This window comes from Eptesicus fuscus, chromosome 5 (assembly GCF_027574615.1).
Source record: "Eptesicus fuscus isolate TK198812 chromosome 5, DD_ASM_mEF_20220401, whole genome shotgun sequence".
In the NCBI taxonomy this organism is placed as follows: domain Eukaryota; kingdom Metazoa; phylum Chordata; class Mammalia; order Chiroptera; family Vespertilionidae; genus Eptesicus; species Eptesicus fuscus.
In genome coordinates this window covers 45,054,090-45,081,122 of record NC_072477.1, presented here as the reverse complement: position 1 = coordinate 45,081,122, position 27,033 = coordinate 45,054,090, and the positions used below count along the sequence as shown (strand labels likewise).

General features: G+C 50.3%; 1 protein-coding gene across 1 annotated transcript in view; it reads right to left on the bottom strand.

Annotated features, from left to right (window-relative positions):
• IGDCC4 (immunoglobulin superfamily DCC subclass member 4) overlaps positions 1–10,906 on the bottom strand; it is a 37,275-nt gene extending 26,369 nt beyond the window's left edge. The window contains 3 exon segments of the mRNA XM_054715410.1: positions 541–682; positions 1,327–1,677; positions 10,807–10,906. Of these exon segments, the coding sequence (XP_054571385.1) occupies positions 541–682; positions 1,327–1,677; positions 10,807–10,876 (563 nt within the window). The 5' untranslated portion in view covers positions 10,877–10,906.
• Positions 10,907–27,033: the final 16,127 nt, after the last annotated feature.

The following is a 27,033-nucleotide window of genomic DNA, read 5'->3' as shown; positions in this document are numbered from 1 at the left end:
TTCCACCTTAGAAACGCTTCCCTGGCATGGCTCCCTGTGCCCACTGACTTCATGGGGAGAGAGGAGGCTGAAACAGGAAGGACCTCCACAACCCATTCCTCAGATGCTACTGGATGACCTGAGAGCGGAAGGAAGGCAGAAACCCCAGAAGAACCTTGCAAAGAGAATACCTTTCCAGCGGGCGTGGGGCCTTGAACAAATAAACATTCTGCCCAAGGTTCATGGTGTGGCTTTGGATAAACCACAGCTCCTCCCTGGTCCTGAGGTTCTTAATAAAGCAGGTGGTTGGACTAGAGATGCTCTGAAGGACTCTATCACTACTCTCCACCCAAGCTCCATAGCTTAGGGGGTGGTTTTCCTCCCAGGGAGCAAAAACTTCCTGCCCGACTTCTCCTCGGACCAGAAATGAGCTGAGAGTCCGGCAGTGTTTGGCTCCTAAGTCAGTTCCAGCAAATGGAGGCTTCCTGCCTCTAAGAATCCCTGAGCCCTCCCCGGCCTGCCCACTGGGCCCCACGCTCCACTCCCCTACAGGGCACTCACCGAGGCTCCGTCGGCACTGCCACCTGGTCCTTCTCCCAAGTAACGATGGGTGCTGGCAGCCCTTCAATGTGGCACTCAAATCGAGCTGTCCCGTTCTCCTCCACCGTCTGAGACGCCGGGTGCAGAGAGAAGTCTGCGAGTGCTGAGGACGGGACAGTGACACACAGGCAGGGACAGGAGAGGGACAGGGAGGACAGGCCACCGCGCAAACAGACAGTGGAACACACACGAGAAACACAGGTGACAGAATACACGCAGAGCAAATTCAGACCAACAGAGACACAGTTGGAGATGGTAAGAGTGGTCATTACTGGTCAGATGCTGTGAGTTCCCAAGTCCCCAGGCCTAACATCAGAATCATGGTCAGCCTACAGTAAGATGCACGCTTCTTCTGTCCTGAAAATTATTTCATGGTGATCTGTGCCTCCCGAGAGCCCCAAAGGGTGGGCTGGACAGTGGGCCTTGACTCCACAGACTCCACCTACTGTGAGGTGGGGAGCTCTCTGGAGAGCCACCTCTGTGCCTCCCATGCTCTCAAAAGCCCCTCTGGCAGGCTTCCTGGAGGAGAGCACAACGTTAGACTCTCAGACTCCATGGGAAGGAAAAGGAGCAAGAACAGGAGTGGAGAAGTGGGACTAATGAACGGCGGAGCCGACAATACCAGGGAGGCAGGGGAAGGGGCCTGAGCCGCAAAGAGGGGCCTTTGTGCAGGTAACAATCAGGATCCCGCTTCCCACACCCCAGGCCTCCCGGGTCCTAGCTCAGTCCCCCGATACGGGCACTTACTGGCGAGCTTGACCACGGCAGCCTGGCTGGCCACTACTCCGAGTGGGCCATGGGCCAGGCAGGAATAGCTGCCCTCGATGCCATCGGGGGCTCCAGGGGCTGCCTCAGCACTGCCCGTGGGTGCCCGTGGCCGGGACAGCCGCAGGGAGCCACTGGGCAGCAGGCGCAGGTGGCTGTGCTCCAGCAGGGCTCCTCCGTCTTTGCTCCACGTGACGCTGGTGGGGGGTCCGGCAGCGACAGTCCCCAGACTACAGTCCAGCACCGCCTCCTGCTCTGGGCCCAGGACCACCTGTACTGGCCCCGGTCCACAGCTCAGCTCCACGGTTGTCTCCTGGGGCAACGGCAGCTCCCCTGCAAAGAGGAGGGGACACCAGGGCCATCAGTGTGTGTCCTCCCCCCTCCTCCAGGCCCCAGCTCCGGAGTCACCCACGCACCCAGGGCCTGGAGCAAATGGTGGAGAAAGAGGTCTCATGGGAAGACTTGAGTCTGGATCCTGGCTCTGTCCCCTTACGAACTGTGATTTTGGGCAAACTCTGCACTTCTCCGTGCCCACCTTCCCCAGCTGCTCAATGTCCCCACCCACTAAAATACACCGTTCTTAGCATCGTTATTCACAATAGGCAATAAGTGGAAATAACCCAAATGCCCATCACCTAATGAAGGGATAAACACATTACTCAGCCGCCAAAAGGAATGAAGGACTGGTATGTGCTTCGACGTGGATGAACCTTGAAAACTTGATGCTCAGTGAAAGAAGCCAGTCACAAAATGCCGCATACCGCATGATCTCATTATCATGAAATGTCCAGAATAGGCAAATCATAGAGACAGAAAGTAGATTAATGGTTGCCAGGGATGGGGGAGAGGAAAGAATGAGGAGTGACCGTTAAGGGATATACAATGTTCCTTTTTGAAGTGATGAAATTTTCTAGAATTAGATAGTGGTGATGGTTGCACAACCTTGTGAATATACTAGACACCACGGATGTGTACACTTCCAGGGGTGAGTGTTACAGTGTGTGAGTTGTAGCTCAATGAAAAACAAGACAGCCCAGCCGGTGCGTCTCAGTGGTTGAGCATCGACCCATGAACCAGGAGGTCGCGGTTCCATTCCTGGCCAGGGCACATGGCCGGGTTGTGGGCTCGATCCCCAGTGCGGGGCGTGCAGGAGGCGGCTGATCAATGATTCTCTCTCGTTTTAATGTTTCTATTTCTCTCTCCCTCTCCCTTTCTCTATGAAATCAATATATATATATATATGAAATCAATATATATATATGAAATCAATATATATATATGAAATATATATATATATATATATATATATATATATATATATATATATTTAAAAACCCACAAAAAAACAAGACACAGTGATGGCTTCCTGATAAGGCTGCTGTGAGCACTGAGTGAGATGCTGTGTGGGAAGGAGTGCAGCACAGTGCCTGACCTGGCACAGGACAGGGACCCAGGGATGTCACTCCCTCCCCTGAAACCTTACAGGTCGTCTTGACCACTATAGCCCTACCCATTTCTGCCCCAGCGGCTGGAGAAGCTGGGCACTCCTTCCTGCAGCTCTTCTCCCCAGGGCCACGCAGCAAGCCCGAGCCAGAACCCAGGCTCCAGAGGCGCCAGGAGAGCCTGCAGCTCCAGCACTGTCCTTGTCACAAAGGGAACCATGGCGGGAGGAAATGCCACCTCAAAACAAAAACGCACGATGGCCAACCCATATTTATTATTTTAACCAACATTTCAGCGGTGCCCGGGAGCCATCATTCACAGAGAAACGTTCTCCCAGTGTGTCTCCCAGAGGGTGACCTGCTGCCTCCCTGTCCCATAAAAGCTCAATGGCCCAACATCACTTCTTATCCTTTGGCCTGACTCCTTCCTTCAGGGCAGGATGAGGGATCAGAGTGAGCCAGGGACAATGGCCCCTACGCATTACAAGGCAGGTCTGGCCTGACAGAGCCATGTGGGGCATACAGAAAGCACAATGGCTACGAAATCAGGGACCCTCAGTGCGAGACCCAGCTCTGTCATAGTTACCGTGTGGCCTTGGGCCAGTCACTTCTCCTTCTCGACTTCGTTTACTCAAAGGTAGGGGTGATGTCTGAAACTCTGTGATTTTAGGGTTATTAATGAACTGGACATACCTATTGCTGAAGAAACACAGAGCATCCTCTGAACATAGACACAAACTGTAGATACAACCTTTCACACCTGGACACATGCACCCCAGGCTCTGCCACACTCGTTGAGCCCTGGACACATATACCTCCACTTAGATCCCCTGTCTGTCCCCGGGCTCCCTTCCCACCATCTTCAAAGAAGAACAAGACTGAGGGGAGAACTGCAAGCTGGCTAAGGTAAGGAGGCCAGGGCTCCGATGCTGCAGTGTGAAGGACAGACAGACATGGCCTGAACCAGGTCTCTGCCTTTCTTAATGTATCAGAAAGGCTCAGCTGGCACCTCCAGCTGCACAGCGAGGCTCAGCATTACCAGTGGGTGCAGGAGGAGAAGGCATCCTTGCCCTCACCCAGTTTCCATTCTAATTGGGGAAACAAAATCGGCATTCACATCATTGCAGGCCGTTTGTTGTGGTGGAAAGAGTATTTGACCTTGGCAAGGTTCCAATCTTGTTCTTCCACCTACCAGCTGTGTGACAAGCCACTTACCCTTTCTGGGCCTCAGTTTCCACGCCTGTAAGACTAAGAGGAGATCACCAGGCTTGGAAGGATTAAACCAGATGATGTAAGCCAGGGCTCCAGCCTAGTAAGCATCAATCAAGGAATGGGAGCTCATTCTTTAAAGGCACTGAAAGGGGCTGCACAAATGGTAATGCAGTTCTCACATCCAGTCCCTTCTATCTCTGAGGCCCGAGATTCTAAGATTCAAACACAGGCAAGTCTGGGCTCTCAGCCCAGTGGCTTCCAATTGCTGGGTTCCAGCCGCTAATCAGTCAGTTTGAGTTTCAGGGGAGAAAAACCCCACTGACATGAAACCCTGAGCCTTCCAGCAGCCTCCCCGCCCCCCAAAGCACGTCCGGGGCTTGGAAAATCCCTGCTGCGCTTAACAAACAATGTGAACAGTTGGGGCCGGAGCAGCTGCTGGATATGTCAGCAGCCTGGGCTCTGGCGAGCAGGACAGCGGCCAGAGGGGCCGGGCGGGCGGCTGGCTGGGGAGCCCAGAGGAGGCTCCGATTCCCTTCCTGAATATTCGTGGATCAGCAGATGTCTGGCTTCCCCACCTTTGAGGAGCCCAGCAGCACCCAACGAGGCAGAACAGGGAAACCAACAGTGATGAACATGCAGAGAGAACCTCGGAGGGTACAGGGCTGCGCCAGGAACCCGAGCCCACGTGGGAAGCCTGCGATTCCTCACTTTACAGAGGGGAAACTGAGGCCCAGAAGGAGGGTCTCATCTCTCTTGGAGGCGGTTGCTCCTGAAAAGGTTTCTCTCTGCCTCAGTGCCCCACCCAACCTCTGTGGCCCAGACATGCATCCTTAGGCACTCAGCTCAGGCACTGGCCCTCCATGAAGCTGCCCCTGTCGTCCCCGGTGAAGTTTTTCCTGAGTCTCACATCACACAGCCACTTGGAAATCCATCCTTCCTCTTGCCTAGACGGACAGTGGGACTTAGTAGACCAGGCCTTGACCTAGTCCTAGAGTCAGAGTCCTGGGCTCATTTGATGTATGACCTTGGGTCCATTACTTTCCTCCTTTCAGCCTCCATGTCCACAGTTGTAAAAATGAAGAATCTCCACATTTCTCATTTTCACCAAAATTCGCCCAGCAGCAGAGAGGAGCATCCTCAGGAGGCTTGCTGATTGCCCGAAATGGTTTTATTTTAAACCTCTGGCACATTTTGCATTCTGCTCATTACAAACAACGTTTATTTTAATATAAATGTGGTTTCTACACCATCAAATCTTTTCGTAAAAGTGATGCTCTGGGGAGTGGGCATCGTTTGTCTAGTGGCTTTGTGGCCAGCCCTTTCCTGCCTCCCCCCTTCTCTCCCCCCATGGCTGACCCCCAAAGCCCCTCCCACCAGCATTTCTCAGCTGCCCCTCTCAGGGCTGGGGCAGACGCAGTGGACACTTGCTGCCTGCCAGCTTTCTGCCTCGAGGGGGCCTCCCTCTCCCGGTCTCCTCTGTCTCCTTGGTGAGACCCTGCCAGAGACGCAGAGCTGCTATGGCAGAGCTGTTATGCTCGGGAGCCCCACGGCCATCTCTCAATCTCCTTTTTCTGACAAATTATTTTACCCATTTACAGGATAAATTAGATTTTATGAGGCCAATTAGAACTCAGACAGAAAGGAGATACGCTGCTGAGCCCCAGGGTCAGCTCAATGCTGTTCAGGGGGATTTGCAGGGGCCTGGCGTGAGCCAGGGTTCCATTTTTCAGTGAACTCGCAGGAAAGAGGCGGGTGGGGGGGGGGGGAGGGGAATGAAGCCAGATGCCTCCTTAATTAAGCCAAGAACTTGCCACAAACATCAATGCCTTGTCACTTCTGAACTTCAGGGCCCAACAGATTTACAACTTGTTTTTGATCTAGGGCAATTCTCCATGACACCATCCCCTCTCTCCTTTCCCAGGAGACACAAGTCAGTTTTTTCCAGAAACCTCCCTCCCTGCCCCCCACCTTGGCCCCCTCCCTAACCACACACTAAGCCCCTCCCACTAACAGCTGGAAGGAGAGCTTCAGACGGTTGCCTGGGACACCAGCAAAGCAGGAGCACCCCCTTCAGCTGACTTGACAGCAAAGCCACACTCAGCTGCCTACCTCCTGCTCCCTGAGGCCTCTGTCCCCACCAGACCAGACCAGACCAGACCAGGCCAGGCCAGGCCACTCCCAGGCCTCTGGAAGCGCGTTGCTGTTCCGCACGTGGCTCGTGCTGGTCCCTCTCCCTGCAATAACTGGGCCATCTGGGGTCTGATGTAGATGCCTCTCCTTTTTCTTCCCTAGAAGACCCTGGGCACCTTGATCATTGTCCTCATCATTCTAACTTTTTTTATTTGCTTTTCTCCCCAACGAGGCCACAAGCTCAAGATGATGTCCTCGTCAGCTTTCTAAATCCCTGGTACCTAAAACAGTGCCTGGCACATGGCAGGTGCCCCAAAAATATTCTTTGAACACAGGAGAGCACACACGGAACACGCTCAGGAACATACACACAGAGCCCCTCATGCTCTTCTGAGCCTCCATTTCCTTATCTGTAAAAATTATAGGCATTTCCCTCAGGACTGGAGATTAGGTGAAAAATATATGTGGAGACTGCCTTGCATACTATGTGGCACCTCGCAGACACCTAACAAAACACTTAAAAAGCACAGAGACAGAACAGCAAACTCACACGGACAGAGACTCTGTACTTAAACATTCCCAGGACCAGGGAGCTCACCACCTCGCCTGTCTTGCTGTATGCCTTGTATGATTAATACTATCTTTCTCCTGTGTTCACCTTTTTCTACCTGTATGCTCCACTCACTCGCCAGAGCTCTGTCCTCCAAACTCCACAGCAAAGTAATGAGCCCCTTATCGAATCATCTAGAAGTCTTGTCTCTGCACCAGCTTGCATCTGAGAGAGAGCTAATTGAACCTCTGTTTCCTGACCCCAATGACCTCAAAGACCCTCAAATTCAAAGGATGTTTCAGCCTCAGCAGCAAGACAGTACTAGCTGGCAGCCCAGCTAGCCCAGAAGACGAGGATTCCATTTCTCTGCATGTCAGGCCTAGAACATCCTTTCTCTGGTTTTCCTTCCCCTGCAGCTCCGATCACTCCCCTCTGACCAGGCTGGGGCCTCCCCCACCAGAACTGCTCTTACTCCTCTCTCTCCCACCCCAGGGAGCTGGGAGCCCCCAGGCAGGCCTGGCAATGACATCTGTTCTGCATCTGGAATTCTGTGTCAAGTCTGGTTGCTATACCTCAGAAACAGTGGAGGCTGAACAAGAGGCAGTGGGAAGAGGAGATGGGGGGAGAAAGGTGGATTCCAGAGCCCAGACACACCAACTGAGGGGGGCCAAGCCCAAAGTTGATAACTTCTTATGTGAGGGGGAGGGGAGTGCGGAGAGTATGTGTGTACCAAATCCCAGGGCAGTTTGGCTGTTCCAAGAGCCAGGAGACTGGTTCCAGCCCCAGCTCAGTCCCTATTCATGTAACTTTGGAAAGTCACTCAGTTTTCTCATCTGTAAAATGGGTTCATGCTAAAATTATTTCTAAGTTCCCTTCAGTGCTGACATTTGATGATGCTCTAATTGCGAGATCACTTAACTTGAAAGAGGTACCTTGAGGAGAAAAAAGAGAAATGCTAATGTATACATTATGTGTGATTAATTGGGCCATGAAAGTACATATAGGATCACTGAGGGTTTATATAACTTGTGGATATGATTCACTATTGAGCCCTGGCTCAGATGGTTGGAGCATCATTCCATATACCAAAAGGTTGTGCGTTTCATTCCTGGTCAGGGCACATATAGGAGTCAATCAATGTTCTCTCTCTCAAAAGTCAGTAATAACATATCCTCAGGTGAGGATAAAAAAACAAGATTCACTATTAAGAGAAAGCACGTTTCACCTAGCTTCTAAACTCCAAGATGGGGTCAGAGAAGGCCACCCCAATACTACAACTGACTGAGGCTGGCCTCTGAGCCTCCAGACTGAGAAAGGGATGGGAGGGGGCAGTTTCTGTGTGAGAAGAAAGCAGTTTTCATGTTCTTAGAGGCCTTCTATTACTGACTGCCGGCTCTCTGACTAGGTGAAAGGGAGAGCCCCACTTCTTATATACGATGAAAACAGCACACTAAGCATTCCAGCACCAACCCCATGACAACAAAAACGTCTCCCCAGTTCCCAGTCCCTGGTTCAAGGGAAGTGCTAGAGGAGAGGGGCAGGCACTCTCCTGACCCAGCCCTTCATTCTGCTGAAGTGTCTATTAATTTTTACTTCCCTCTCCCTCACCTCCTACCAACTCAATTTATTTTCAAGTCCTACTGATTCTTCTCCCTAAATCTCTCTAGAATCCAGCTACTCTGGCCACCCTGACTGGGACAGCATCCCAAGATGCTAGAGCTTCCAGCCTCGGCCCTGCCCCTGCCCAATCGCTTCTCCACACTGGCTGGAGTGAGCTGATGCAACGCTGACCTGAAAACCCGGCACGGGCTCCTGGGGCCTCAGAAACCTCGGTGGGGCTTACAAGGCCCTTCATAAGCTGGTTCCAGGCCCCACCCCCACCCCCCTTTCTCCCTTGACACTCCAGGGCCCATCCCATCCTTCCCCAGCCTGCTGCACTCTCACCCCTGGTGCTCTAAACTCCAGCCAGGTTTACCTTCATTCATTGGTCCAAACTAAGTCACCTCTGAGCGTTTGCACATGCTGTTCTCTCTGGAAAACTTCCTCCGTCACCACTCTCCTTCTATAGGGCTAACTCAGGCACTGCACTGAGCTCCACTACTCATTGCTTCCTGAAGGAAACCTTTCCCGAGTACCTGTCAGTCTCTCTCCACCAGACTGGAAGCTCTGCACCAGGGACCAAGCCTGCCACCTTGTTTACTATATTCTAGGCACTGGGCACATGCTAGCCAAGTAATAATAATAATAATAATAATAATAATAATAGGTGCTCAGTAAATATTTGTTGAATGAATGAATGAGCAACCTTGGTCCAGATCACTGTGGCTCTACAGAACTCTATAGGCGTGCCCCAAGGGGGCTGAGCTTTGTACAGCCAAGGTTTTGGGCCTGAAGGCTGGTAGAGTAGTTGCTTTAGCCCCACACACTGCTGTCGAGGGAGCCCCAGATCTGCCCCTGCCACGGCCTTGTGCACTCCGGAGCAGACAGAGGCCGGGTCTTCCAGGCAAACCGAGCCCCTTGCCAGAGGCCCCGCCAGGATTCATAATGCTCCAGAGCACTTCCCAGCCCTGGTCCCGCTTTGTCCGGTGGCACTGAGCCCTTGTTGTCTGGAGCTCTTGGAAAAGCCAGAGACAGGGGGCACAGCCTTTCCTCATCTCCTGGTTCCGGGGGATGTGCTCTGCCCTCTTCACCTGACAACCCCGAGCTCCCCATGTCCCTGGAGGCCTCCAGCCAGGTGGGCAGTCAGCCTAGAAAGGGGCGTGTCTTTGTAGGGAGAGAAGGGGTCCCAGCAGATCCCGCAGTTTGGGTTTCCAGGAGATGGGCCTGGGGTTGACCAGGGTAAGGCTCCTACCCCCTCCGCCATCCCTGCTCCCTCCCACGTGGCCTGGCTGAGTCTCTCTGGAAAGCCGCAGCAGCTGGAGAGAAATCCCCCTCCCCACCCCCATCCCGCCTCCAAGTCCCTCCCCGACTCGCCTTGGACACATCCTCAGCTCTCCCCTCCAAAGGGAAGGCAAGAACTGGGCGAACAAAGCGGGCAGCCCCACCCCCTCCCACCCCTACCACCTACCTACCTTCCCCACGGGCCGCCCCCCAAACTCACATAGGACAGAAAGCGAAAGGGCTGGGGCGCAAGAAGGAACCCTAGGCATCGCGACTCGGGACTCCGTCACCCGTCCTCAGCCCTTTCTCCAGCGTGGACACCTCTGACTCCTACCCCGACCCTGCACTGAGGTGGGAGGCGGGAGGAGGCCTTGCGGACCTCGGCCACGCTTCTCTGCTCTGCCCCTGGGGGTTGGGGCGGGAGTGACACGCGTCCCATCCCCAGAGTGAGCGTTGGATGCGTCCACAAAAGCAACTGGTTTCCTGCCCTCTCCCTCAGCCCACTCCAGGCCCCGGGTTTGGGGGAGCAACACTACCCCTACACGTACACCAGCGCCAGGGACCACACCCTCTGGGCAAAGTTGAGTGTTTTACCGCCACTTCCCCTACTCAATCAGAAACCTGCTGCTCTGCCCCCACCGCCGGCAAGGACACTCCCCACTGCCAAGGCCAACTATCAGCTCAGCCTCATAAACGCAGTGACACACGGTCTCGACACCGATGGAGGTGCAGACACCCACACCCGCAGCTCTCCCCACACTCTCACCCCGGAGACACGCGCGGGCAAGGGGACGCCCGCCCCGCTCGTCACCAACACCTCACCCACCGCCCGCGGTGCCCTCCGAGGCCGTGGCACGCACTGCGGACACGCACCCCGCAGCCCCCTCCCCACCCCCGGCCAGCGCGCGCGCGCACACACACACACACACACACACACACACACACACACACACGCACACACACACACACACGCGCGCGCGCACTCACTCACTCGGGACTCCGAGAACCAAGGACACACACCCCCTGCGGACTAGGAAGAGCCGCCAACGCCCCAGGGCGCTGCTCGCAGACCCCAACGCGCAGGCATCCCCGGGACCTGGACGCGCAGCCCGCGCCTCGCGGACCTCGCTACTCGCTCGGGACCCAGGACGCGCGCCAGCCCCGCCGCCCCGCGCAGCCCCCCGCACCGACTCGGGCTGGGCGCGCCGGCCCCGCGGCTGCCCCGGCCCCCGCGGCGCCCGCCCTTACCGCGCACGGCCAGCAGGCAGAAGGTCAGCGCCAGGAGCCCGCCGCCGCGGCCCGCGTCCCCCCGCGCCATGGGGCCGGCCCGGGCCGCCGCCGCCGCCTCCGCCGCCCCGCGCCTCGGCTGCCGCCGCCGGGGGAGGGCGCGCCGGGCGTCAGTGGCCTGGGGAGGCGCGGCGCCGCGGGCGGGGGCGCGGCCTCGGGGGCCCGGGCCCGAGCGGGGGCCGGCGCGGGGGCCGGGGCTGCGGCCGCCTCGCCCGCCCCTCCATCGCCATCTTGGGCGGACGGCCGAGGGGGCGGGGGTGGCGTCTAGCGAGCGCGGCCGCCCGGGCCCCGGCAGAGACCCGCGCCCGGGCCCCGCGACCCTGCCCCGCGCTGGCCTCGGCTCTGCTGGGGTCTGCGCCCCGTCGCCTGGCCCTCTCTGGATCGCGTGGGGCCCCTGTTGGGCCGCGTGTTTCTCCGTCTGTCTCTTCGTCTGTCTCCGGGTCCACGGGTCTCGCTGCCTTGGTGTCTCCGTTTCGTTAACCTGTCACTGCCTCGGGGTCTCCCCCATCTCAGTTCCAAGCTAAATGGAGGCAGATTCAAGGACTCGGTCTCTGTCCTGATGGCCCCATCTTCCCTTCGAAGCCCAGTGGATCCCAGCCCAGGTCCTGTCCTGAGCCCTGGTTAGCCTCTCCACTCGCTGCACCGACAGGTCCGCTGAGGACAAGACAGTTCCCTCCTCACCCCATTCCCATTGCCATTCCAGGGCTTCTCTCCGGCTGCTGCAATAACCAGTCCAGGCAGGGCATTTTCTCAACCCCGAGCCCTGCCACATCCAGAAGTCTCTGCAAACCTGAAAGGGACAAGGAAGGTTTGATTGCTTTCATTTTACACTTAGGGAAACTGAGGCTGGAGGGGGTGAAGGCTGGCCTAAGGACATGAGGTCAGGGAGCAGCAGATGCAGGACCAGAACCCTGGTTTTCTGACCCCAGAAGGTCATTTCCCACTCATTCTTCAACTGTGCCTTCTCTGTCCTACCAGACGGGCTGCCTCAGTATCCCACAAATATTCCTTGTTCTAAAGCCAGGGATTCAATCTTCAGACGAGGGTGGGGAGAGGAGTGCAGATTAAATGACCTATTTAAGGTCCCTTCCAAACCAAGATGCTGTGGTTCTTTACTGTATCCCCTGTGTGTCCAGTGTTCCCATATCTTAGAGCCATTTTGTCTCTGTACCCAGTAGGCACCTTACCCATCTGTTGCTAGGTAACCCTTAATAATGACCTATACTTTGCAGATCTAATGGGATCTGGCATTTATTGCTTCATTGCCAGGCCCATCAGCAGCATTTGACTTAGCCAACCACTCCCACTTGCTTCTCTTAGTGATGTTATCTGGTCTTCAGGTCTTTAAGTGACACCTTTATACTGAAGATGCCTAAATTTAGACCTCCAGGCTGGACCATGACCCCTGAACCCCAGACTTACCCAGCTACCTGCTCGACATTTTCATTGGCTGTCTAGTAGGCCTCTCAAATTTAACATGTCCAAAATTGAGCTCCGATCTTCCTTATTAACCCTCCCACAGTTTCCGCCCATGCAGTTCCTAGCAGCTCCATTCTTCCAGTTGCTCAGGTCCAAAACATTGGAGTTATCCTTGACCCTTCATTTTCATATCCTTCCCGCTCTGTCTTCCCACTACCACCTTGATCCAAGCACCTCTTACCTGGATTGTGGCAGGAGCCTCCTCACAGGTCTCCTTGTTTCTGTCCTTATCTCCCTTCAGTCTTCTCTCAAAACAGAATAAAAAGTGATTCTGGCCTTAGTCGGTGTTGCTTGGTGGTTAGAGGATTGCTGGTTCAATTCCCGGTCAAGGTCATGTACCAGGGTTGCAGGTTCATTCCCTGCCCCCAGTCTGGGTGCATGAGGGAGGCAACCAGTTGATGTGTCTCACCTCTTTCCCCCCCCTCCGCCCCCCAATCCTCCCTCCCTTCCACTCTTTCTGAAAAGCCATGGAAAAAAATACCCTCAGGTGAGGATTAACAACAGCAAAAAAGTGATTCTGTTAAAATGTGAATGAGATTGTGTCATTTCTCTGCTCAACACAGACCAGGACCTCCTAGCTCAGAGCAAAAGCCAAAGTCTGATCTGGAGGCCTGTTGTACCTCTCTGATCTCACCTCCCACACCATCCCCCTTGTTCACACCTCTCAGGCCACACTAGCCTCCTGGCTGTAACTTGATCATGACCAGCCCCCTCCCTCCTGCCTCCAGACCTTTGCCCAGCTAGTGCAAGTCTGAAATCCTGTCCCCGCATCCCGTCCTCACAACTTCCCCCACTCTCCGTATCTCGCTTCTTTCTAACATTTTACTTATAGTTTGTCCCCCGCAACCAGAATGCGGGCTTCGTGAGGACTGGGATTTTAGTCTGTTAGGTTCACTGCTGAATCCTACGCAGCTAGACCAGTCTCTGGGACTGTGTAGGCGCCAGTGGCCAGGATAAAAGATACAAGTCACTACCCAGAGGGACGATAGTATCCGGAGTGGCATGGGGTAGCTGGGAGGGTAGGAGCAAGAGGAGCAGGTGTGGTGTGTGTGTGTGTGGGGGGGTGTTGAGGAAGAAGTCTGCACAGGACTGTTGATTGTTGTAGATGTTTGACCAGGGTCTTGACAATTTAAGGAGGGTGGAACCGAAGGCGTGAAGGAAAGAAACACCCTCTGCCGAGGCCCTGTGGTGTGAGAGCACCGGAAGTATTCCAGAAATGGCAGAGCCAATAATTAACCGCGCGGACAGTCACGGGCCGCCTGTGATGGGCCGGGCCTGCTCTGGGCACTGGGAACACGGTGGTGAACCTGGTTCTTGCCTGCACGACGCTTGCTCTAGTGAAGGAAACAGACAAGTGGGAGGGCAGCCATAAGACTGCATGATTCAGGCTGTGATGGGCCACAGGAAGGAGAGGCGCCCTGGCCAGACTTGGGGGGAGGCAGGGAAAGCTTCTGGAGAAGACAAATACCTGAACCCAGTGTAAGCAAAATGGAAGGAGTGTGACCTGGGCAGGAAGGAGGGCAGGGGTGGGAGAGGAAGCCAGGCAGGGAAGCTGGGGCCAGATGGCGAAGGCCTTATATGTTGCCCAGAACAGCGGTCGCCAGCCGGTGGTCCGCGGACCACTGTGGTCCGTGAGGTCCGAAAGGTTGGCGACCGCTGGCCTAGAAAGCAGTTGATGATTTCACTCTCAATTGAATGAATAAAAGAACAGACAAGGTGTCACCATCTAGTGTTACTAATCCCACAAGCCACACACAAAAACCCAGTTCATTTCTGTCGTCATATCTCAGCACACAGGTGTGGAGTGGGTCGTATCTCAGCACACAGGTGTAGAGTGGGTCAGATCTCAGCACACAGGTGTGGAGTGGGTCAGATCTCAGCACACAGGTGTGGAGTGGGTCGTATCTCAGCACACAGGTGTGGAGTGGGTCAGATCTCAGCACACAGGTGTGGAGTGGGTCAGATCTCAGCACACAGGTGTGGAGTGGGTCAGATCTCAGCACACAGGTGTGGAGTCAGGCCAGCCAAATCCAGTGTGAGGAATAAGAGCCATGGGTCCTGTCCTGGCTCTGCTACCGATTTGCTGTGTGACTTTGGGCAGCTTCCTTCCTCTTCCTGGGCCTCAGCTTGGTCAGTGAGAAAAACAAGAGGGCTGGGGTATGATGCACATTTCTCACCAGGAGTTCCAAAGACATCACCCCATTAAGAGTGGATATGGCACGTGTCTTCATTTCTTTCTTTTTAAACCAATCCATAAAATATTCTATTATTTCCCCCCTTCAAATAGTACCATGGAACGCCTCCAAATATGTATGGGGTGCTCGTGTAGAGGGCCGTGGAGGGGAGTGAGCATGCTCAGTGAACATCATTAGCACTGTCATGGCTCTTACCATGAAATAGCTTAGTTATGGCCCTAGCTGGTTTGGCTCAGTGGATAGAGCATCAGCCTGCAGACTGAAGGGTCCCAGGTTCGATACCGGTCAAGGGCACATGCTCATGTTTCCGGCTCAATCCCCAGTAGGGGACATGCAGGAGGCAGCCAATCAATTATTCTCTCTCATCATTGATGTTTCTATCTCTCTCCCTCTCCCTTCCTCTCTGAAATCAATAAAAAAATATTTAAAAAAATAAAAATAAAAACAGCTTAGTTATGTATACATTGTTTCATTTATAGCCTTGTTGGATCATAAAAAATACATGACAGGAAGTATAAGGAGCACTGATGCTAAGGAGAAAATGATAATTTTGCAAATTTGCCTCTAGTTGACAGAAGAGAATATTATAGTCTTCTAGTCAAAAGTCATTAGTCACTCATATGTCAAAAGCCAATGTTTAAAAAAATAAAATCTAGTGATAATTTAATCTAATTTTGTTTTTTGTGTACCAGAAAGGCAAACCTATTGTATCTACAATCTTATTTGTGGAGAAGTACTTCCCAGTAGATAGAAAATATTTTATTTCACATTTTAGAAATAAAACAATTTTTTAAAAATTATTGTAACACAAAATGGAATCAGATCATGAAAGCAATTTTTGCCTATTTTTGATTCTGTGGTTAAATTTCAGGACCCCCAAATATAAGGTCCCCAAATTTGATAAAATAGTTTTATTGACAAATTATGCTTTTTTTGCAATTAATTTAAAATCAGCATGCATCCTTTTTTAAATGGGGAAGAAGGTTTTCTAATTCATCAATTTAATTAAATGTATTTAAATGTTCTTCAATTAACTATATACTGTTATATATTTTCATTTTCTTTGAGACAATGCTAAGACAGAAGTAACATCTTGGGGATAGCTCAAAATGGGGGTTGAGAGACTGGGAAAAGGCGAGAGGATTACAGTTTTCATTGGTTTGACCAGGTGGATGGGATGTTATTAAACAAAGAGAACGTGAGGAGAGTGAGACAGAGGAGAGGGAAGATAATTTGCTGAATATGAGGTGCCTTCATGGCATTCGAGTGAAAATGTTAAAAGGAGCGGAAATGTCGTTTTGATCTGAGCAGAGAGGTCAGAACCAGATAAATTGTTTTGTGAGCTGATGCTTCTCCTATCAAAACACCTAATGCACTTTACGGCCATATTCTTTAGTGAACTGTCTGGCTCTACTGCTAGACAGTAAGCTCCTGTGGCAGGGACCGTGTGGATCTTGCTCACTATGAATGTTTTTTAAAATGTGATAAAATCCTTTATCATATGCCATGCAAAAATGATGAAAGTGTTAAATCATTAAGGGAGTTCTCAGGAGAGCATATTACTGTGAAAGGGGTTTGGGCAACAAAAAATGTTGGACAGCACTGGCCTGAGTAACCCTCTAAGACTCTGTGACTCTAAATCAAGAATGTGTGGACCGCCCTAACTGGTTTGGCTCAGTGGATAGAGCGTCAGCCTGCAGACTGAGGGGTCCCGGGTTCGATTCCGGTCAAGGGCGTGTGCCTTGGTTGCGGGCACATCCCCGGTGGGGAGTGTGCAGGAGGCAGCTGATCGATGTTTCTCTCTCATTGATGTTTCTGGCTCTCTATCCCTCTCCCTTCCTCTCTGTAAAAAATCAATAAAAATATATTTTAAAAAAAGAATGTGTGGACCACTAGCTCTATAGGACCAGCAGATTTAGAGTCTGTGGCACCATTTCATTCTAGAATAGATAACAGACCCCATCACAGTGGTGGTTTAAAAATATGTGTACAAGTTCTCCCTCCAACAAATAGGCTCTGCTTCCCCTCCCTTTGGACATAGGCTGGGCCCTAGTGACTCATTTCTAAAGGATGACTATGGTGAAGGTGATGCTGTGTGGATTCTTAGGTTTGTCATAAAAGACGACACAGCTCCCACCCGGCTGCCTCTGGAGAGACCGTGTGAGGAGAGGGCATGGACGGAGAGAGGCTGGAGGAGCCCCAGCTGTTCCGTTGGGAGGTGCCGCCTTCCCGATGTCCTGGCCGGCCACTGCCTGACTGTGACCACAAAGGAGGCCCTGAGCCCAGGTACCCCCCAGCCTGTGTGAGGCAGTAATAATAAAAATGGTGACTGTTGTTTTCCACCACCGCATTTGGGGTGGTTTGTACTGGAACCCACAACAACTGCTGGAATCTTTACTGGACTGGTTTCACTATCAGAACCACTCACTGCCTCCCCTACTCATTCTCCTTTAAGGAAAATACAAAAAATAGATATGTTTACATAATATTGTCACCCTTCATATTCAAAACCATCTCTCACACTGTGCCTCTGCTCAAACCTTCTGGGCCAGTGGGATCGGTCTCCTCTCACCCTGGGATGCTTTTCCACCCCTTTCTTAATATCAAACTAGAGGCCCGGTGCATGAAAATTCATGCACTGGAGGTGGGGGGGTCCCTCAGCCCGGCCTGCCCCCTCTCACAGTCCAGGAGCCCTCAGGGGCGGGAGGCGACCCTGCGATCAGGGGAAGGCGACGCCCCATCACACCTCTGCTGCTGCCACTGCCAGCAGCGCAAGCCTCGTCTGGCCCTGGTTACCTGCGCCTCGGGCGGCCCTGGGCAGCTGGGGGGCTGAGGAGATTGGGGGACTCTGGAGGCAGGTGCGTGGAGCAGCCAGGCCCGTCTGGGGGCGGACCCGGCCTTGCCATGCACCTGTCACCCCGGTGGGGCTGAGGGGACTGGGCACCGCAATCTTGTGGCTGTGGGCACCGCCATCTTTGAGGGTGGGGCAGTCACTTAGCATATTCCCTCTTTATTAGATAGGATTGCTAAACAATTGTGGAATTATGGGATATTTTTATTTTCTTTTTTGTGCTTTTCTATTTTTTTTCCAAATTATCTACAGTGAACACATATTATTTTTGTAATCAGAAATGGTAAATGTAACTGAGAGGAAAGAAATTACAATCTTCAGTTTGGGAAGATGAAAAAGTTCTGGAAATAGAGGTGATGGTTGCACAACAGTGTGAGTGGACTTAGTGCTACTGAACTATACACTTAAAATGGCTAGAATAGATAAATTTATGTTATGCCTATTTTACCACAATAAAAAGAATACATATAATCCCTTAACAATCAAATCCCAGCTCCTTCAAGGTGATCACCCTGTCCTCACCCATCTGTCTGTACCACTCAAAGGCACTGGATTATTTCTCCCTCATACAGCAATTTATTCATTTACGTAATTTATGTCCGTCTTGTGTCTCAGATCACACTGGAAACTCCTTGAGGGCATCAAACAGGTGGTCACGCCTACAGTACACTTAAAAATCAATTGCCTGGAAAGCAAAACACATTTCTCTAAAGAATCAACAACTATAAATGGTGGCTATGTTCTCAGACTACCCAATCAAAACCAACCTCACGCACTAAATATCTGAAATGTTACATATTGGCAATAAAAATATATTGCAGAAAAACATTGGAAATAGTAGCAATTAAAACGGGGGGAAAAAAGCAATGGAAAGGTTGAAAAGTTTGGGATTGAATTCGTAACTAATACATACACTGGAAAAAAGATAATTATTAACTAGGTAAAACAGAAAGTTCTGCATGAATAAAAATGATTCCGTTTGTTACATGACTCATCTCTGAATACGTTGACATAGTCATAATGATGTAAACACTGAATATGGTCTAAGTGAAATTACAATACAACTATATTGAAAAAATGAGGGAGATGGGATATGTATGTGTTTGGTGGAAATTGGAGGAAAAACAGCCAAATTTGAATCTTTCATAGCAGGATGTCTCTAGATGATGCATAAAAACTGGAAGAAGAAAAAAAATCACAGAACAACATTACAAACATTATTTAAAGATTTGTTTTAGAATTTGACTCCTTAAGCTATGGAGTCACGCCTGTAGCCATGATAAATTAAAACTAAATTTTAAAAGAGGGATGCAGGTCTCTGTATTGTTCACACAGGTGCCTGCTGGCCCTGAACCATCCCCTGCATTCCCATCACCGCCTTGCTGCTCCCAACAGCTAACTCCTGCCTGGAACCGGGGCTCCTCAAAACCCACCGCTGCTCCAGGCTAGGCTGCCCACACGCCGGGGATCCAGACGGCTCCTCTCTGGTCCCCAGTCATGAGGGCCCCTGTACATGCATCAGCACAGTGGGCTGGGTGGTCTATTTTCTCCCGAGGTCTCTTGGATGCTCCGCCTACAGCTGGACACACTGCCCGGGAAGGGCCCAGCACCTTCAGCAGAACTGAAAGGTAGGTGATGCAGGTTACGCTGTCCACCCCTCTGGAAGCTACACCCTCTCCTGCTGGAGGTCAGGGTCTTTCTTCCTCCTCAGTTTCCCCATCAAAGTATGTCCATTCCATGGCCCACTCTCTCCTCTGGTCCCTCAGGCAAACTAAGCAATTGAGGGGAAGCAAGAATAGCCCAGGGCAGATGCGTAACTCTGGGCTCCCATTATTCAAGGCCCTTCACACTCCATCTCCAGCACTCTCACCTCCTGCCCCTCCTAGTGTGCCAGTTCTTCCCCTTTATTCCTTCATGTCTGTGTGTAAAAAATTCCCTGTGCCTGGCGGGTGTGGCTCAGAGGTTAAGTGTAGGACCATGCACCAGGAGGTCACCGGTTTGATTCCTAGTCAGGACACGTGCCCAAGTTGTGGACTCGATCCTCAGTAGGGAGCGTGCAGGAGGTAGCCGATCAATGTTGATGTTTCTCTCGCCTCTATGTTTCTATCTCTTTCTCTTAAAAACCAACATACATATATATATATATCCCTGGCCGTATAGCTCAGTTGGTTACAGCATCTTCTCAGAACGCCAAGATGGCGGGTTCAATTCCCAGACAGGGTATATACAAGAATCAATCAATGAATACATAAATAAATAGAACAACAAATGATGTTTTTCTCCCCCGCTGCCCCCCTCTCAAATCAACAACAACAACAGAATTCCCTTTGCTTGGAATGACTTCCTCCCACCTGGGGAAGCTCACTCCTTAACACCGAATTCAGATGCCACCTCCTTTGTGCAGCCTTTCCTGACCATCCTCTTTTCACTGCCCAGAGAAAATAATAGCTCATGTTTGCTGAGTATTGTGTGCCAGATACTAGGAGCTTTGCAAGCGTTTTCTCATATCAAAGCTCACATCATTAGCTCTAGGTTAGAGAAGAGAAAGCTGAAGCACAGAGAGGTCAAATAACTTGCCCAAGGTCACACAGTAGGAAGTGGTTCAGGGGAAGACAGTATGGCAGGCTCTCTGGGTCAAAGCCCACACTCCTTCCTAACGGCCGTCCTGCTCTGCCTCCTGGGGGCTCACACAACACTCAACACATCTCTCTTTGCACTGGCCCTCTTGTTTCTGTCTCCCCTTCTCACTGAGAGTCCTTTGATAGTAGAGAACATGCCTGACTCCTCTGAGCATCCTCAGATCCCTGGATTCCTCAGCACGAGCCAAGCCCATGGCAGCTGCTCAATTCATGTTGCTTGCTAATGGATGAGTGAAGCCAGGATTAGCATTCCACTTCTGCACTGTGACCTCTCTGAACTCTAATTTCTGGGATGGGAGACATAGGAGAAATAATACTACTATCCGACTGATGTCTCCTAGCTTATTGTGAAGATCAAATTGAACATGATGCTGTCATAAGGAAATATTCTTTAGGTGGTGGGACACTCATCTTTCAAATGTTAGGGGTTGGTATTCAGAGGGAAATGAATCACCTGCTCAAAGGTAAACATGCTATCCCTAACCAGGGCCTCACAGTTATTGACACCTTTATCCTAATCATGTGCAATTCTGGAAGATCAGAATATCCCTGGCCGTATAGCTCAGTTGGTTACAGCATATTCTGAAGTATTTGAGGCCAAGGCAGAGTCCAACTGCCCCCATGGGAGGGAGGCTTCTGTACCCACCCTTCTTGCTCATGTCCCAGAACCTGCTGTTCTCCCAAGATCTCCAGGGCTGAGTCACGTTCCTCTTCCCACCCAGCATCTATCTTCTCCCCAGGGCTTGGGCCTGGCAGCTCAGGTCCTGGAGAGCAGACTGCTCCCACTGGCAATGTTATACTCTTAGAAGGGGTGAGGTCAGATCAACAACAGGAGTGCCAACTTGAACTTCATAAGTCACTTCCAAGTCCCCATCCCCTGCTGGCACTCTGGCCTCACAGCAACTCTGAAGCGGTATTAGAACGCCACTTTAGAGTCCAAGGTTAGAGAAGCAAAGGGCTTGCTCAAGATCGCAACTGCTGGACTCGAACCTGTCTATCAGATTCCAAATTCTCTAGTCTTTCCCAGGCTCCCCCTTCTTTCTCTGGGCAAGTTCAGGGAGAATCCTATCCAACACCCACCCAGTACATGCTTTCTCAGCATGAGCTCAGTCCCTGAAGGAACTCAGATTTCATGCAAATACCTAATTTCCTGGATTCTAAGATACATTCTTATTCTCATCTTTATATATCAGGGTCTTACACACAGTAACATCTTAGATTTTAGGAAATTTAGTAGGTGTCCTAGAGACTGCATCCAAGTGTCTCTGTTCAGCTACCAACTAGTTCTGTGCCTTTGGGGAAGTCATTTTACCCGCCTGTACTTCAGGGAGTTTATCAGCCTGACTTTTTGGTACCAGCTCTGCCACTCAACAGTTGTGTGGCTTTGCAGTCTTCTCTGGGCCTCAGTGTCCTCATCTGATGGGAAGGGTCACTGTGTTTTTGAGGGGTCACCTCTTCTTTGAAGCTGCAGAACATGTGTCCCCAATCGTACAGAAGTAAAAAGCTGAGCTGCTCTGGGTGAAGCAAAGGCTGAAGGGCCTAGATCCCTGTGGTTTCCTGGCAGCAGCCTGGGCTCCCTTTGGCAAATTCCTCTGCCCAGCTCTGGTTTGGGAGAACCTCGCTCTGGGAGGTAAAGACGGAACTAGCAGACCTGGGCTCACACACTGACTCTCTTTATTTATTACTCGAGGCCTGGTGCATGGATTCGTGCACATTGAAAGGAAATTAATTAGAAGAAATATTTTAGAGGCCAAGGAGGGACCACGAGAGGTTGGCCAGCCAGGGAGGGACCGCGGGAGGGCTCCAAGGTGTGTCCAACCCATCTTGCCCAGTCCTGATCAGCCAGACCCCAGCAGCAGGCTAACCTACTGGTCAGAGCATCTGCCCCCTGGTGATCAGTGGGTGTCATAGCGACTGGTCGAATGGTCGAACAAACGGTTGGACACTTAGCATATTAGGCTTTTATTATATAGGATTATTTTATTTATTTATTTTGTTGCTAATCCTCACCTGAGGATCTTTTTCCATTTATTTTTAGGGAGATTGGCAGAGAGAGGGAAAAACAGAGAGAAATATCCATGTGAGAAAAACACATAGATTGATTGCCTCCTGCACAAGCCCTGACCAGGGCCCAGATTGGGGAGGAGCCTGCAACCAAGGCACATGTCCTTGACTGTCATCGAACCCGGGGACCCCTTGGTCCGCAGGCTGATGCTCTATCCACTGAGCCAAACCAGCTAGGGCGCATGGACTCCCGTTAAACAGCTGGGATGGCTATGCTCTAATCACTTCCCGGCCGTGGGCCTCAGCTTCTCATCTGTAACGCAGCAGATGAGACGATTTCTAAGAATCTGCTCTGGCTCTCCACTCTGGTTGCACATTAGGATCACCTAGGGAGCTAATAAAAAGAAATTAAAAGATGGCAGACCTACCTCCCCCCTACCCCCTGCCCCATGTTGATTAATTGATCCCAGGAGCAACTCAGACGTCAACATTTTTAAAAGCGCCCCTGGCAACTATGATAGCAGCCAGGGCTGAGAAGCACCACTCCTCCAGACCTAACTTCAAAGAAAACAATTCCGATGACAGTTCAAAGAAGGAGTCCTAAAAGCTAAATTATGAGAAGTTGATTTCTTTTGCAGTCTTACAAGTAAATTGGCAGATGGGTGCTTAGGAACCTATAATCTATCCATCAGACAACCCTAACTGAGGGAGGTCAAAAGATTTTTTTGGTACTCAAACATTAGCAAGTGATTCCTACATATCTACCTCTGTAGTAGGTATAATGTAGAGAATTAACCAAGTGTAATATAATGCCTACTCTCAGAGCCTGTAATCTAACCGCAGAAGCAAAACCAGGGGCAAACAGTATGTTATAAAATGAAGTGCTAAACCTGAGATACGTTTACTGAGTACTTTTATTGCATGCGAGGCACCACAGGCATTGTAGTATAGTAAATGAACTTAATCCTCACGACAAACCGTTAAGGAGAGTTCTGTTATTATTCCTACTTCACACCTAAGGAAACTGAGGGTCAGAATGTTATGTAAATATGCCTAAGCCCATAAAGCTAGCAAGAATCAGAGGCAAGGGCTGAAGCCAGGCTCCAAAGCCAGTGCTGGTACCATTTGCCATGCTGCCCATCCCGGGTGAGGAAGATTCCCATACGAGCTCCAGAGGATGCCAAGAGGCACCTGGGTCTAACTTCAAAGGATGTGTTCTACTAATGGAAAGAGGAAACCCTAGGATGCTTGTAGTGAAGAGCCTGGGGCGGGGGTGGGGGAGGGGGGGAAGAGGGAAAGTTGAGTCAGGTGACACAGGGCCTTGAATGTCAGGCACAACGTAGGGACTGGAGCAGCAAAGAGAATGTATCATGCTGTGACCTGCTAGTGAGGTAGGAGGTGAAGCTGGTCCAGAGAACAAGGGCTGGGTCCTCTTCATCTTTGTTTTCTCACAGCCTAACACAGGCCTGGCACATGGTTGTTACTAAATATTTGCTGAGTGAAAAGTTGAGAACTGCTTCTTTGAAGTCACTTGGAATTCTTTTTTTTAAATATTATTTTATTTTTTAAAAATTGTTTTGTTTGAAGTATTACATATAGTATTACATTTGTCTTTTTCCCCCATTGACCTCTCCCCGGCCACCCCTAACCCCCAGCACATGCCCTCACCCCACTAGTGTCTGTGTCCATTGGTTATGCTTATATGCATGCATACAAGTCCTTTGGTTGATTTCTTACCCCCCCCCCCCACCCCTACCCTACCCGGCCTTCCCTCTGAAGTTTGAGTCTGTTCGATGCTTCTGTCTCTGGATCTATTTTTGTTCATAAGTTTACGTTGTTCATTATATTCCACAAATGAGATCATGTGATATTTCTCTCCGACTGCTTCACTTAGCATAATGCTCTTCATGCCCATCCATGCTGTTGCAAATGATGGTGTTTTTTTTTTGTGTGTGTTTTTTTTTACAGCAGCGTAGTATTCCATCGTGTAGTTGTACCAGTTTCTTAATCCACTCATCTGCTGATGGGCACTTACACTGTATCCAAATTTTAGCTATTGTAAATTGTGCTGCTATGAACATAGGGGTGCATATATCCTTTCTGATTGGTGTTTTTTATTTCTTGGGATATATTCCTAGAAGTGGGATTACTGAGTCAAATGGGAGTTCCATTTTTTAATTTTTTGAGGAAATTCCATACTGGTTTCCACAGTGGCTGCACCGTTCCCACCAGCAGTGCACGAGGGTTCCTTTTTCTCCACATCCTCGCCAGCACCTGATGATAGCCATTTGACAGATGTGAGATGGTACCTCACTGTCGTTTTGATTTGCATCTCTCAGATGATTAGAGTCACTTGGAATTCTTCTATTTTCATGTTCAAAACCAAGTTATTTCTCATTAAAACAGGTATTCAGCCCTAACCGGTTTGGCTCAGTGGATAGAGCATCGGCCTTTGGAATGAAAGGTCCCAGGTTCGATTCCAGTCATGGGCATGTACCTGGGTTGCGGGCACATCCCTAGTAGGAGGTGTGCAAGAGGCAGCTGATCGATGTTTCTCTCTCATCGATGTTTCTAACTATCCCTCTCCCTTCCTCTTTGTAAAAAATCAATAAAATATATATTTAAAAAACAAACAGGTATTCACCTCTGGAATTCTTAATCTTCATCTCCAACTCAGGCTAGTGAAAGAGCAGCTGCAGTCAGCATGACATGCAGTCCTAGACTGAGGCAGGAGCAATAGGAATGAGGAATGGACGGTGGAGACAATGCAAAGCAATGAACTGGTGTGGCAACACTTCATTAAGTACCCGAATGAACTAGACAGGAACATTCACATGCACACTTAGGGGGGCAACTATGACCATGTATATGGCCAGCAACCTAGCCAACACGAAGATTTCATTTTATAGAAGGGCAGTGTGATTCCAGAAACCACCTGGCCAGAGGACCTTCCTACAAAGAAGTGTCACCTGTGAGTAGAATGTTAAATTATGTACTTCCATAAGGTGCTTTTCCAGTGAAGGTGGAAAGAGGTGGGGCAATTCCTGGAACTGGCTAAGGACAAATATCCTCGCTAATTGTTTCCCCAAACTTCTATTCCAAGAACTCAAGTCTAGGAGCCAACTTAGAGAGCATCTTTCAGTAAGAAGCTCCTAGCAAACTCAACAATCTCATTGCCTGTGTCGAAGTGGAATCCCTTCCAGTCCATTTCAATGGGAGCCAACTTCTTCCAGGGTGGCAGGGCCAGGTCCCAGGTCTGTGGACAGAACTAGGCTGATGAACATTTAAATCCTGGTGATTCCCCAAACCACTCAAAGCCCAAAATAAAATTATGGTTATGCGTCTCATACAGTCGCTGTTTGAACTCTGCTCACCTAGTAACTACTACGGGATCAAACACCGTTTCTTCATAACCACGGAGTGGGTGAGGTTAGGCCAACAGGAAGTCCAAGGGCTTCAAGACCAGGGCGCTTGCTCTGATCTGACTGGAGCACTGGAGCCCTAGAGGCTGCACCTCACAAGTCTTTGCAGAATGTATGGCTAGGTTGAAAGCTGATTTTTCATTAGCATTGAATTCAGGCTAACTTAAGAGACCAAGGAAGTCTTAATTTTTTTTCAAGTTAATCATTATTTTTTTAAAAATGTTTTTATTGACTTTTAGAGAGAGAGAGAGAGAGGAAAAGGATAGAAAGAAACATCAGCCGAAACCGGTTTGGCTCAGTGGATAGAGCGTCGGTCTGCGGACTGAAAGGTCCCAGGTTCGATTCCGGTCAAGGGCACATCCCCAGTGGGGGGTGTGGAGGAGGCAGCTGATCGATGTTTCTGTTCTGACTCTCTATCCCTCTCCCTTTCTCTCTGTGAAAAATCAATAAAATATAGTTTAAAAAAAAAAAAAAGAAAAAAAAAGAAACATCAATGAGAGAGGAACATCATCATTCATCAGCTGCCTCCCGCATGCTCCCACCCCCCACTGGGGCTTGAGCCTGCACCATGGACATATGCCCTGATTGGGAATTGAACCGGCTATTTCTTGGTTCCTGGGTTGATGCTCAATGGCTGAGCCACACTGATGGGGCCCAAGGTAATCTTTAAGTTTCTCAGAATGCCACAAATGGATTATGGTTACTCTTTAGAGCTTGGATGGGCTTGGCTGGTCATTTCTGGCTGCAAGCAGTCTCAACAGGCTAATCCAGTGTATCTTAGTTAATCACAGAGTGTCATATAAATGTCTTTTTTTTTTTTTGTCATAAGGTAAAAAGGTTAGAAAAGGAAGCATTGTTCTATAGCATTACTGTTTCAAGGTCATCTTTATTCCTAATAATTTTAGGATACAAATTAAAGTTTAAGTAAGATTCCAATGCATAATATAGCAGTGGTTCTTTTGGTACATTATCCTTTTGTGAATCTGATAAAGTCAAAGCCCTTCTTCCGAGAATGTACCTCCATTCATTCATGCAATATTGTGCACACTTCAGAGGGTTATAGGGTCTGTTCTGGAAAGATTATCAGACAAGCCAAAGCATACTGATTTTAGAGGAGTTTATCTGCTTATTTCTCCCCACCCTTTCTCTAGTACAGCTTCAAAAGACCAGAGAGTTGTCAAAGAAAAATCTAAAAAAAGCATTACACTGAACTCCCTTAAAATTTCCCGGGGAATGTGCAGAAATCACTATCAACCGAGTGGCATTTCCAAGAAACTCGCAGCTAGCTGCTCTGGGAGGATATGCTAATCACTGGCTCCAAGCTCCACCTCCCCTGGCAGTACTAACTGCTGGTGCTGGGAACCACTTGCAGGTACAAAGCAATCTCTGCACACCTCCCTTTGGTTTGTTTATAGGACTAGAAGCTCCACGTAATCACCTACAGTCTCCCTTCTCCACTGCAAGCACATGACCTTGTTCATGTGTATTCATCACTCCACAGTTGTCACTAATCAAGGCAACACTGTACAAATGGGGAACAGGGGAAAAAAGGCAAGTTTACAGCAATTAATTTTAGCAGCATCTTTATTGCAACAAAG